The 14465-nt window shown below is 41.5% G+C and overlaps 1 protein-coding gene and 1 pseudogene across 1 annotated transcript in view; one reads left to right on the forward strand and one right to left on the reverse strand.

The window, feature by feature from the left end:
- Positions 1-704: 704 nt before the first annotated feature.
- The window catches only part of LOC132900247 (dynein axonemal assembly factor 8), a 107971-nt gene continuing 94210 nt past the window's right edge, over positions 705-14465 (reverse strand). The window contains 6 exon segments of the mRNA XM_060942259.1: positions 705-776; positions 879-948; positions 10213-10298; positions 10390-10598; positions 10739-10859; positions 10990-11078. Coding sequence (XP_060798242.1) covers positions 705-776; positions 879-948; positions 10213-10298; positions 10390-10598; positions 10739-10859; positions 10990-11078 — 647 coding nt within the window.
- LOC132901004 (putative nuclease HARBI1) lies at positions 3803-5738 on the forward strand (annotated as a pseudogene).

The raw sequence follows: 14465 nt of genomic DNA on the forward strand, positions 1-14465 counted from the left end.
CCAACTGAAGACTCACCTCTTCAGGCTGCACCTCTACCCTTTTTCCCTGCCCACTATGTAACTGCGTTTCAGTCTTGACCAACCCAGGCTGTGTACAGTCTTGCCTGGGGTTTGCTGTTTTGAATTCTTTATTTAGTTTTACTTTATATGGTTTGTTTGTTTCCTTGGCTGTTTGAGTATTGGTATTTCAACAGCATATTACACTAGGTATTGCTGTCACTTGTTCAGTTGGCACTGGAATTTTCTTGTCTAGAAGTTCAACACTTCATGTATGTGACTTTTGCACTCGTTGTACGTTGCTCTGAATAAGAGCATCTGCTAAATGCCACGCAATGTAATGTAACATTAAGGAAAACTAGACTTGGTGGTGGCAGAGGCATCCCTGTGTAAAGTTCTACTTATTTGTACCACTTTCCTTTAACTCCTAAAATAAGTTGGATTGAGCAGCAAATCCTCATGAAGCCACAAACCGTATTAAATGTTTCTGCAATAAAGCATCACAAAACGTTTTAAAATTCCTTTAAAATGTTTGAAGTGGTTTTAATACACAACTGGAAACACGACAGATATATGTACAAAATTAAATACATATTTTTCCATGCTATTTTTAGAAAAATGTAAAATAAAATATTCATTTGTCACACTTAATTAACAGAATATTCCCTGACTGATGCTGCAGTTAAGTAGTCTGCTGCTATTGCAGATTATTGAGGCACAATAGTGTGGTGACTGTCAGGAGAGAGAACATCAAACAGGTAGCACAGTAACTTCACTGCCTGAGGTGCAAAAAACAGGAAGATATTAAGTACATTTTCACTGGGAAGTACTGAAGCCTGCATTTGTGTGAGTGAGCAGTGCATTTCCAACATGTTTCTTACCTCAGGTTCAGTGCCAGGGTAAAGAAGCATCTTCCTTACTTTCTCAAAGTCTGGCATATACCGACAGATCCTACAATACACAATCAGCAGTGTTCTCTACATATAGCCTACAATACAGTCATCTCTATTAAAGTTGCTACATCATCACAGAAACCAGACCTGCTAAACTTCATGACGCTGCTTTCAAAGGTTGTGTCTCAATTTAAGCCCCAGTTCCATAAATAGTGAGCTTGTGTTGGAAATTGATTGATAAAGAGGACTCCTCCATAAACAGTACTGATACAGATTTCTCCATGTAACATTCAGAACACCTAAGCTTTTTCAGAAATCCTGTGACTTCCCGTGTAAACTACATGTTAGTAGAGAATTAAGCTTTTAGGTATTTACAGGCTGCTATAACGCTATAGTACCTCTGTCACTACTGTTAGATCCTGTTGTTTGGATTTGCAAAGTGGCCTTAAACACACATTTGTCTCCATTCCATTTCCCAAACATAATTCTTACATTGGTGAATCCTAGAAACAACCTTATCCCCAGTTATACAATTCGCCCTAGAAATATTGGCACCCTTAGTAAAGATATTTTAAGAAAAAAAAGTGTATGTGTCTTTGTGTTTAATAAGCTTACTCACTGAAAGTATGCAAGAAATTAACCTTTAATTGATGCAAATTTAGTTTTAGAAATCTTTACAGCACACATTTTATCAGAGGTTGCAATAGTACACATATTCTTTAAATAGAAGTACAGATACTTATGTAAAAAAAAGACTCTGGTAAAAGTAGAAGTACCGATTCCACTTCTTAACTCAAGTAAAAGTGAAAAAAGTAGAGCCTCTGAACACTTCCTCCACCATCACCCTCAACACCAGCTCTCCCCAAGGTTGTGTGCTCAGCCCTCTGCTGTACACACTGATGACCTTCGACTGCAGTGCTCACTATGAGAACAATCTTGTGGTGAAGTTCGCTGATGACACAGTATTGGGTGGACTCATCACCAGCAGGGATGAGTCATTGTACAGGATGGAGGTGAAGAACCTGATAAGGTGGTGCAGGGACAACAACCTCATCCTTAACATCAAGAAGACCAAGGAGATGGTTGTGGATTTCTGCAGGACTGGCACCCCCCTCCTCTCTACATCGATGGAGCATCTGTGGAGATGGTTCCCTCCGTCAGGTACCTTGGAGTTCACCTGACCAACACGCTCACCTGGCGCACCAACATCATGGCCATCATAAAGAAAAGCCACCAGTGCCTCTACTTCCTGAGGAAACTGAAGAGGGCAGGACTGGGGGCTAATGTCCTCAGGTCCTTTTACAGCTGTGTGGTGGGGAACATCCTGACCTCCTGCCTCACAGTGTGGTATGCTGGCTGCACTGTGGCTGAGAAGGAGGCACTGCAGAGGGTGGTCAAGTCTGCACAGAGGACCATCGGGTGCAGCTTACCACCCATCAGTGACATCTACACCACTAGATGTAGAGAAAGAGCCACCTGCATTCTCTGTGGCTCCACCCACCCTGCACATGGTCTTTTCACTCCCTGCCCTCTGGAAGGAGGCTGCACTGCATCAGGGCAAAAACATCTAGACTGAAAAACAGCTTCTACCTGGATGCCGTCAGACTGCTGAACTGCTCCACCTCCCATATACTGAACACTCCCATATCAGAGCCTAATCTAGGAATTTGAAAATAGGGGACAGATCCCTCACTAGTTGTAGAAACAGGAGACAGAAAATATTAACATGGGTAAAAATATCCCTCATTTGTTCCAGTTAGTGGGGACAGAAAAATAAGTAATACATTGGTAGATATTTTCAAGAGTACATCTATAAACAGAACAGTTTTATTAATCTTTATTTTTAGAATATCATTAACATAATACTAAATTGAACTTTCAACAAGAAAAATTAAACAAATTACTCAAAAAAAAACCCTAGCAATCATGTAGAATGTGTAAGATTACCAGGACTACAAAAATGCAGAAAAATAGGCTTTACTTATCCAAATGCACCTGTTGGTTCAAAAGTTAAAATGCATAGAACCTCACAGCACAACATAAAGTTACCTTAAAATATAATATAAATGCCTCAGCTTTCATGTAAGAAAAAAAACCTATTAATACTAGTACTGTGTGCAGGCAGTCTCTCCTGAAGACTAAATTAAACAATAATTATAAACTAATAAAATAAATGGCTCAGGCTTCATAGAAGAAAAAAAAACAATTTGAACAGAATCTCACAGTATGATGCTGAAGCTGCCTAAACAATGGAAAATAAAATACCATTTTGGCAAAAATGTTGGCATCCATTAATTTCTTGTATTAAGTAAAAAAAAAGTGCACACAGTGCTTCACTGTAAACATAACACACTTTCAGTAACATAATTTAAGCCTATATAAACACTGACTCACACATCATGCAATGTTGCCAGATACTGCTGACGTTTTCCAGCCTAAATATGTTCAAAAGCCGCCAAAATCCACTTAAAACCGCCCAATCTGGCAACACTGCGCACATGCTGCTTCTCTTGAATGTATACACGGAAGTAAGGCGGAAGGTAGTTTGTCGACGTCACCGCAAGACGACGCCAACGATTGGTCAAATTTGCGGGAAAGTTGCGGTGATTGGATAGAATTGCAACACCGCCCTGAATTCGCGGGGATTGGTTGAATTTGCGTTGATGTTGCAAATCGCGAAATCCTGGGCCCTGTACTACGAAGTGGGTTTTCTGGCTTACCAGGGTAACTTCGAGAGTAATTTGATCATGTGCAGCGTAACTTCCCGATTAACCCATACTACGAAAGTTGGCTATGTTCAAACCGAGGTATGCTGCCATGGCAATTCACGCTGCATCTCAAACCTGCTCGTCTCAGGTTATGTTCCTGGTTAACCCGAGGTTTCCGATTAACCACACCCTTTTTAAACACCACCTCTCCACCGACATTTCCTCTAGAGACAATGCCAGCGTACCTGGATGACCCGTGCGATATCGGAGCGCAGATTGTGAGGGGCTCTCTCCGGAGGGCGAGGGTATTTAGAGACCGCCAGAATCCGCTGGCATACCCAGACGATGTTCTTCATGAACGATATAGATTCTCAGCTGAGGGAATTCGTTACCTTTGCCAGCTGATCGAGGCAGACGTCTGCAATGTAACCCGCCGAAGCCAGGCCCTCACAATCGAGCAAATTATGTGCTTGTCATTGCGTTACTTTGCCAGTGGACAATATATGTATTCCATCAGTGATGCTGAAAACCTCAGTAAGAACACTGTATGTCGTATGATTTGCAAAGTGGTACTTGCCCTAACCAAACTGATGAATGCATTTGTCGTGTTCCCTGGGCATTTAACCGCACTTCAGATCAAAGAAGGGTTTTATGCAATCGCAGGTAATTACTAATATCAAATTGTGTCTGTTTGCCTCCTCTCATAGAGACAATTGTGACTGACAATTGATATGACTAACAAAATATACAGGTTTCCCAAGAGTAATAGGAGCCATTGACTGCACTCACATCCGAATCAGTGCACCCCTGGGAGAGCATGAGGGGGATTATGTGAATAGAAAATCCTTCCATAGCATCAACGTGCAGGTAAAAGGTCTACTTCATATAGGCCCACATTCAAATAGGTCATGTCCATACCTCAAATCAACCTGTCAGTACTGGTCCCATTTTGCGTTAGGTGATGTTTTGTCCTCCACATGGGTTGGTGTTGTTCCTCATTTGCAGGGGTAACAGTGTGCTTGTACCTCAGTCATGTCCCCTGTCCTTGCACAAATGCTTGATGTTCTTAGATGACATGTGACCACCAGTTGATGATAACCAGCCTGGATGCAAGATGGCCAGGGTCTGTCCACGATTCCCGCATATTTAGAGAATCCTCACTAGCTGCAGGATTCGAGGAAGGTAAGATAATCCTACATCTAATCCTTAAAACACAAATCATCCTGCATCAAAAAGATATCGGGACAATACAGAAACAAGAGCTAAAATACCACAGACGTCCCTACTCAAACTTCATGGTATTCCTTAAGTAAAGAATAGTGAGCATCTTACAGTTGTTTGACACTAACTACATTTCTCTCCATTTCATACAAGGGCGATTTGATGGTATCCTGCTCGGGGACCGTGGATACCCATGTTTGAAACACCTCCTGACACCATTCGCAGACCCTCAAACAAGGGCCCAGAGAGCCTTCAGTCATGCCCACAGTGTTACAAGAGCACGAATCGAGATCACGTTCGGCATATTGAAGGCTCGGTTTGCCTGCTTAAAAGGCCTGTGTGTGAGGCCAGAGAAGGCCTGTCAAATAACAGCGGCATGTGTGGTACTACATAACATAGCCACCATTAGAAAAGAAAGGGTTCCCAATCATGTTCCCTCACCCCCCGATGTTGTTGACCCCATGACCCTGGACCATCCCACAGGCCGTTCAGTGAGAGAGGCCATCACAAACCAATTTTTCAGGCAATAACACAAAATAAAGAAAAGCCAAATGAATGCTTGCTTGCGCACACACACACACACACACACACACACACACACACACACTGTACTAATACCTTCTTCTCATGCTCCAACTTTTCAATTTCTAGTTCGAGCTTCCGAATTTGCAGCCTCTTTTTTTTGCAGTCTAGCTGTAACATTTTCTTGTACAGGCTGCGCACATTGTCCACTCCAGCCTACAGAACCCCCACCCCAGAATGAACATATTAGCCTAGTATGCATAACAGTCGGCAATGATGGACCGAAGAGGAAGAAACTGTACTTTGTGACATTGTGACGTCCCTGGCAGGGAAGCCTCAAGAGGGGACAGGGGCAGCTCCAACTCCTCCTACAAAGGAACACAAGCACACAGACTGATTGCATCATTGATACAAGTCACACTTCAAATGCAGTACTGCTGAAGAGTAATGGCACCCTCCTAGAATATTGACACAGCATATAGTAGCAGTGGTAGAGTCTTTCAACCTGCATGTGGGTGTCGGATTTGGCTGTGAGGGTCTCGTCATCTTCCTCCTGAGAGAACATACATAAATCATAGGCTGCACCTACATAATTTCTGAACATGACATAATGCATGCAATGTTAGCTATTACAGGTACCTCGACCGGAGGATCACTGGAGCCGGGTATGGGCTGTGGTGGCTGGATGGTCTCCAGATTGCTTCCTTCAACTGTACACACAACACATAAGACATGCCACTGATGAACGAGAAAACACACTTCTTACATGGAACTTGAATGCCATATTGCCCCGCACGTAGAGGGTGGACATTTCCACAGCACCAGGGGTGGATTGTAGGCCTCCTTCTACCCCCTCCATGATTGGCCTACCGCTATTGTTGGCGAGCACCAACTCCTCAGCCACGGTAAGGGCTTCTGGTGCCCTCCCTCCTCCCGTGCACCTGGCGGCCACCTTTTTCTTGTTGGCTGTGAAAGACAAGCATCTTTTCATTATATATGCCTCACACACACACACACACACACACACACACACACACACACACACACACACACACACACACACTTACCATTATGAATGATGTTTTTATATTTCATTTTCACCTGTTGCCAGGTGCGTTTGGCACTGCTGTTGCCTCTGAAATGTTCACAGGACATACACCAACTTAGTCAAAGGGACTGAACAGTCAGTCATCCTAATTCATGTGACTCATGTGCACATATCAGCTTAAGTAGGCTACTCCATGAATTTACCATACCAAATTTTATTCAGGATTTTTCGGACATTAAACAAGCTATATATGACTGGGGCCATGTCGAAGGACCATTTTCTGTGACTTGTGATTGATCATGAAGCTTTCTCTCATCCTATACTTCTGTTCTGGAACATGTAGAAGGGAGAATGTACTTACGCATTTACCTGATCGGCAATTCGTTGCCGCTTGCCGCTCCTTATTGGCAGCCGCTGTGTTAGATTTTGCTCTTAATGTTGTTTTGAACTCCTCGTAGCTTTGCATTATGACAGCGCATTCTTCCTCCGTGAAGTACGGCGACCGTGCCATTGTGAACAGTGGTGATTTGCGCTGATAACCTCCCCTTTAATGTGAACGTGCATTAACTCTGATTAGGTTAACACAGGTTCAACAAATCAACTTCATAATTGCCGTTGTAGTACCGTTTAACCCCAAACAAGATAACCAGGTTTTGTCAACCCTGGTTTAGCGGGGGAACCCTGGGTTACTTCTGGGTAGGTTGACCTCCGTTCATAGTACAGGCTCCTGGAGGGTCTGAATGTTATGTTTGGATGAGACAGAATGATATGCCATGTGCTTTTGGGTATTTTTAAAACACTTCACACGATTGGTTGAGATACACTGTCTTCCAGTTCAGTGACCAATGATATAATAGTTCACAAAACTGTTTTACCCGCTAAATAAACCATTCGGAATACTTCGGTCCTTTCCGATATTTTCCGATTGGTGTGTAAACAACGCTATATTTACCGCAGTGCTTGCTAGCTGGTGCTGACAAATTGATACGCACAAGATTCAGTAAAACACGACTACACGCTCTCTACTTATAAATGCGTGACAGAATGAATAGATACGCGATATCACTCTCACGCCCAAAAAGTGGATGTGCGACAGACAGATAAAAAACGCGTATTATCGTGTATTACGCGCCCTAGATTAGACTCTGCATACAGTGAACACTACGCACCTTACCACATGCCTTAATACTGTGAACTGCTGCTGCTCATGGTTTTGCTGCTGTACTTTTGCACTGTTGTACTAAACATCCTTAAGCTGTGCCGCTGCAGTACACTGTGCAATATTTTATTTTATTTTACTGTCCTTTGAATTTTAATGTTATCTTGATAGCTTTATTTTAGTTTATTCTATTTGTTATTTAGCTATTTTACTTATTAGTTAATTTAGTTATTTATTCACGCTGCACACACTGAGACCTGGGTAACTGCATCTCATTCTTATCATGTCACATGGTTGAATGATAATAAATCTGAGTCTGATGTATGCAAAGTATAAAAGTAAAAACAGTAGCCCTTTGAAGGACATTTCGACAGGCTGTTTCTGTGCAAAACTAACTAAACCACATGAAATATAAAATATTGGAGGGGCTCGGCATATGCGTGCAGAACGAGGCGAACCCACGCTTTCTTAAATTAATTCTTAAATAATAAATATGCCATGCACTGAGAGGCTCCAGTTTAAATTATGGATTCTCTGAGATGACTGGCATAGTACTATTTTGTGAGGGGTGCAGCCTAGAAGGAAATGGTACTACGCCAGTCACCGAAGAGAATCCATAATTAACAGTGCCTCTTAGTGCATGGTATATTTGATTTATATCCCTCATCAAAAAATTCCAAACTAAAAGTGTTAACTAGAGAGAATTAGAAATAAACCTGAAAAAAGTAGAGTTCTCACTCTGCCTTGCTAGGCATGATCATGATACGTAAATCTACACACACGAAAAAGCTCACGGAGCCACAGCTATGACTCGAGTCGGCCGTATAGCTTGAAATCGTGACATCAGTTCATGGTCTATCCAGGATATAACATTACTGACACACCTTATCCTGTTTTTTATTTTATTTTTGACATCACAAGATACGTTGCTTAATCAATGGTGGAACTATTTTATGTCATGTGAGCCATCCTTGGCCAATCCCTGCACAGGAATTTTTTTTTTTTGATGAGGGATATAATACTGTTTATTCTATCCACATTCACTGGATATGAGCAATCGCCTGCTCTGATTGGCTACTCTACTCCTAGGCTATCAGCTCCTATACCATGAGTAGAGAAAAACATAATGCTGGAGCGTGTTTTTGAACCAACCAAGAACAAAATAAAAACTGTACTCGAAAACAAAACCCTAAATAATACAAAAAAAAAGAAACAAAATATGGAATAAAAATATTTGATGGTAAGATTGTCTTTTTTATTTTTTAAGAATTATTATTATAGAATTTTTCACAAATTGCTACTGTAATTTCACCGGTTTGTTTACATTCTAAGCATATATTATTTTCTTGGACGTTTTGTATAAAAGGTTTTATTTATCGAATTTGAAAAAAAAACCCTGCTCTGTTTCTCAAAACCCAGTGAATGTGAATATAATAAAACAATTATTCCACTCAACCTTGGCGCTACACACCTCGTCAGCTTTCAGCTCATGTACAACTCGATTTCAAGGAATAATTATTAAATATAAGGTGCTCCACGGATTATCCACTTTCACATGCAGTTGATTGAGGAGCAGCTAGCTATGTACAGCGTGCTAACCTGGACAACACAGCTGTATATAATCATAACTTATAGCTATTGTTACCTTACTAAGCTCCTTTTGTGCTTGCTAATAACTTATTTGAAGAGTTTGGAAAACAAACATCACATACAGCTTACGCGTTAGGTATTTAAATCGAACAATTTTGTATGGTTACATAAAATCGTTTTATAGTTCAAAGAAAACCTGTTCATCTCAGTTTGCTGAATTTTTGAATTTGGCTCATGTTTTGATTCACAGTCAAGGTTGCTAGATTGGGTTGGTTTAATCAGTGTCATTTTTTATGTGTGTTATTGTCTCATACATGAAGGCCCACAATGATGCAAAATAAAAATAAAAAAAAATTGATAACCTTCCTCAAATGCATTAAACCTAATGAGTCTGATTTGAAAATGTAAGGAGTAGAAAGTATGGATATTTGGGTTAAAATTTAGGGAGTAAAAGTAAAAAGGTCAGAAAAATAAATACTCCAGTAAAGTACAGTTAGTTGAAAATTCTCCTTAAGTACAGTAACAAAGTATTTGTACTTTGTTACTTCTCACCTCTGCTTTTCATAATGTTCACCCAATTTACAGCAACATATTTTATGTGTGTTCTCTAATGTTCCAAATGTTGATGACTGACCTTTAGCTTTGCTACTGTGTCACGTAGTATTTTATACCCCAATGAAACAAGACGTCATGGATGACTGCTTAAGAGTTCCTAAACACTCAGCTCAACTTAAATTTTTTAAAATATAAACAGGAACGTGCTTTAGTTTGTGGTATATTTTTTGTTTGTATATATTTTTTAAGTTTTTAAAAATTATTTAAATAGATTTACTTCATTAATGATTATTAGATTTCTCTCATATTTTCACCAATCTTAAGCTAATTAAAACCACTAAAGACATTTTCCATAATATATTTCACACATATATTTAGCAAGTATGTCAATAATTCTGGAGCTGACGGTGCTAGTTAATTTTTATATAACAGTGGGACAATTTAAGATGCACTTATATGCACACAAACCCAGAGTTTAATCTCTTTGCTGATGCTTAAGAAAAACACATTCATTTCTACCTTTCAAGAATAAAGTCAAAGCATGTCACAATGTTGTCCATTTGTAGAGCAAGAACAAGACATGGTCCTTCATACAGAAGAGGTTCCTGGTGAGAGTACAAGGATTTTATAATGATTAACATTGATGTAATGATTTTAATAGTTGCATTGTGAAGACTGAGGACTTACTTTAAGTGCTTTACTAGTGGTGGGCCTCAGTAACAGAGACAGGTGAGCTATTTGGCTTTGGTCTAATGAGTAGAGGCTCCCAGCCACAACGTGGCAGCCTGAGCTTAGCAGTCGTTGCAGCAGATCCAGGTGAAGAGGTGGGCAGCTCAGCTGGAGTACACATGAGGGCATAATGAGGCACATGGTCTGGCAGAGAGCACTGCGAACTGAGCACCCTGCTATCACCGAAAAACAAACAAACATAAGTGACCTATCCTGATACACAATGTTCTAATGTACTGTCAGCAAGAATTCAGAACAGTACATTTCTGGGATCAGCTTTATGGGATAAGAACAAAAAGGTATAATAATGTTTTACCTCTGATCAATTCTGAATTCTCCATGAGAGACAGGAAGAGCTTGTTTTTGGCTGAGTTAGTAATGGTATGAGACTGTTGCCATTCCAAACTTGCCAATGGGTCTGATCTTAAACAAGATATCTGCAATAAAAGAAAACAGATTAAAAACTGACATTGTTTTTGGCTTTTTAGTTTCTGGATTATACTGGTGGACACGAGATTAAGATTTCTGACTGTTCATAAATCCTTCACACACACAAGCATCCTATACCTGTTCGTGCTTCATGAGTAATGTTTCTGTGGAGCACAGACCATCTGAGAACATCATCTTTACATCCTGCACAGCCTGCTGATAAGAAACTGATCTTAAAGCAGAAAAAAATCTGATGTTTTAGGTCATATTTATGCAGAAATATAGAAAATTCTAAAGGGTTCACAAACTTTCAAGCACCACTGTATTTGAGTTCAATGCACAGTCATGATGTTTTCCATGCGTCGCCATCTTGGTGTGACGTCGTTCCATAGTTATGCTAATTAGTTAAAGCTCCTCATGACCACATGCAGCTAGAAGTAAGTTTTCTGATTACACAGTAACTCTAGATGGCCTTTCTGTTTCTTCACGTGCAGCAGTAAAAGACCTCGGAGTGATTATTGACCCCTGTCTTTCATTTGAAACTCACATTGATAACATTACCCAGATAGCTTTCTTTCATCTCAGAAATATTTCTAAGATAAGAAATTTAATGTCACTACATGACGCGGAAAAACTAGTTCATGCTTTTGTTACCTCCAGGTTGGATTACTGTAATGCCTTACTGTCTGGATGTTTCAATAAGTGCATAAACAAGCTCCAGTTAGTTCAAAATGCAGCAGCAAGAGTCCTTACTAGAACTAGAAAATATGACCACATCACCCCTGTCTTATCCACACTGCATTGGCTCCCAATTAAATTTTGTATTGATTATAAAATACTACTATTGAACTTTAAAGCACTGAATGGTCTCACTCCACAGTACCTGAGTGAACTTCTGGTCCTCCATGACCCACCATGCCTACTTAGATCAAAAGGTGCAGGCTATCTGCTGGTACCTTGTATAGTGAAGGCTACATCAGAGGGCAGAGCCTTTTCTTACAAAGCCCCACAATTATGGAACAGCCTTCCAAGTAATGTTCGGGAATCAGACAGTCTCAGCGTTTAAGTCTAGGCTGAAAACATACCTGTTTAGTCAAGCCTTTTGTTAATGGTGTTTATGAGGTAAAGGTGTAGATCTGGAGGGTCCTCAGACATAGAGTGTTTTGTTAAACTGGGATGTATGGATGCTGTCAGTCCCCCACTCGCTTACTCACTTGAGTTTGTTGACGGTGTAGTGGCTGGCTGCTTTATGTCCTGGTGCTCCTTCATGCCTGTGTTACCTTCTGGCTCTCCCCTTTTAGTTATGCTGTCGTAGTTAGTTTTGCTGGAGTCCCTGCTTGTACCCAGTGCAATATGTATACTGGTCCTATTTATTCAGTCAGGTGACATTGGCCATACCTAACAACCTGTGTCCCCCCCTGCCCCATCTGTCTCTCTGAGTTACATGTTGATCCTGGGATCAAGATGCTGACCTCTGCTCCTCGGACTTGCCTGATCCATCCTGGTGCCCTGTGTCTGGTTGGAGTATCATTGCATCACTCCTGTGGAGGACAGTCCCATGTGGACAGTTGAAAGTCACACTTGGAGGACGCTCTGGACACTTACAGTAATGCTTTTATGGCTGAGGACTACAGTTGACTTGCTAACTTTAGGACTGCAGTTGTCATGAACAGTTTTGCACTCAAGTTTCCATCAGTGAAGAGTTTATAACATCAACAAAACTGACTTCATGTTAAAATTGTTAATGTTATAGTCATGTTGTCTGTTGTTGCCCAAATGAGGATGGGTTCCCTTTTGAGTCTGGTTCCTCTTGAGGTTTCTTCCTCATGTCGTCTGAGGGAGTTTTTCCTTGCCACTGTCACCACAGGCTTGCTCATTGGGGATAGATTAGGGATAAAATTATCTCATGTTTTAAGTCGTTCAAATTCTGTAAAGCTGCTTTGCAACAATGTTTATTGTTAAAAGCACTATACAAATAAACTTGACTTGAAATCAGTTTTCAGCAACAGAACTTGAAACATTATGATTAACATGCAAACTTTAAGTCTAATCAAGTCTTTTTTCCTTTAATGAGAAATTCACTCATCTCTACCACACAACCAAAATCTTTTAGTCAGCCTCAGCAGAAGCTGGTTCTCAAAGTTCTTTGAGTCAAGGCATGCCTTTTTGGGTCTGAAAATCAGTCCTGCAGTGCTGAAAAGCCTCTCACAGGCAGCCGAGGCAGGTAGGGGTGTGTTGAGCTTCAATGACAAATTGCACACTGCTGGGAAAGATTTCAGGAGATCCATGTTATCAACTGGGCAGGCCAGGTAGGACTCCAGCTGCTTGGAGTTTTCTTGAGCATTTCCCTGCTTGATGGGGGGAAAAGAAGTCCTCCTCTGATGAATGGGAAGTGTCACTTGGATGCACCACAGGTTGCTCCTTCAAATGGCTTTTGATGAAGTCAAGGCTGTTAGGACTTGGACTGTTTTGGCCTCTAGAGGCCGCTGTTATTTCCTTTTCGTGTCTTGTTTATTTTGGCCTCTAGAGGCCGCCACTGTTCCTGTGTTTTGTGTTTTTGTTAATTGCCTGTTAGTCCTAATTATCTTCACCTGTGTCCTTAATTAGTTTGTGTATTTATACCCCTGAGTTCAGTCCTCTTGTCTCGGAGTCTTTGTGCTGTTATGTTTATCTCCAGTTTCCTTTGTACTGTGTTTTGTGGATCTTCTGAGCTTTTGCATTTTTGCCTTTTTCTTTTTGAATTATACTTTGTTTTTTTTTGTTTTGCCCTGGATTGTATATAGTGTACATAGTATAAATAAACCTTTTGTTACTTTTTCTACTTCCGCCTCACGCCTCTGCATTTGAGTCATTCCCCTGGTGGCCTAGTGGGGGTTTGCTGGATCATCACACCAACGAACCAGGTTCGAATCCCAGCAAAACCCTAACAGAAAGACTCCGTCATGACCGACTCAGCAGAGGCTGCTTCAACTGTCTACCCGGCCAACCTTCAGGGAATTATGGCAACTTTGACACGCTTCGGAGCGACCATGGACGCTCATGGACGTACGCTCACCAGCCAACGTGAGGCCCTTGCTCGCCACGAGGAACTGCTTCAGCAAATTGGGAAAACCCTGGCACAGCTGACATCTCTGCCTGCATCTCCTGATCCAGCTCCCACTCCTGCTCCAGTGCCTCCTGCCATGCTGCCTTCTTCACCTCGCGAACCCAGCCTTCCTGCACCACAGAGGTATGACGGCAAGCACAGTGAGTGCCGAGAGTTCCTTACCCAGTGTCAACTCACCTTTGAGCTTCAGCCTACCACCTACACTACGGATCGCTGCAAGATTGCCTGTGATCACCTTATTAGCTGGTAAGGCGTGAGCCTGGGCTACTGCTATCTGGCAAAGACAGGGACCTGAGTGCTTTGATTTCCAGCTGTTTTCTGAAGAGATGCTTCGGGTCTTCGATCAGGCAGACATCAGTACCGATGCAGCCCGAAAGCTCATGTCCATCCGGCAAGGAGGAAGCGTCGCAGATTACGCCATCTCGTTCCGAACACTCGCAGCAGTAAGTGGATGGAACGAGACTGCCCTGGTGTCAGCCTTCCACCATGGTCTGTCTGACCCCATCAA

This window comes from Neoarius graeffei, chromosome 16, assembly GCF_027579695.1.
Source record: "Neoarius graeffei isolate fNeoGra1 chromosome 16, fNeoGra1.pri, whole genome shotgun sequence".
NCBI lineage: Eukaryota > Metazoa > Chordata > Actinopteri > Siluriformes > Ariidae > Neoarius > Neoarius graeffei.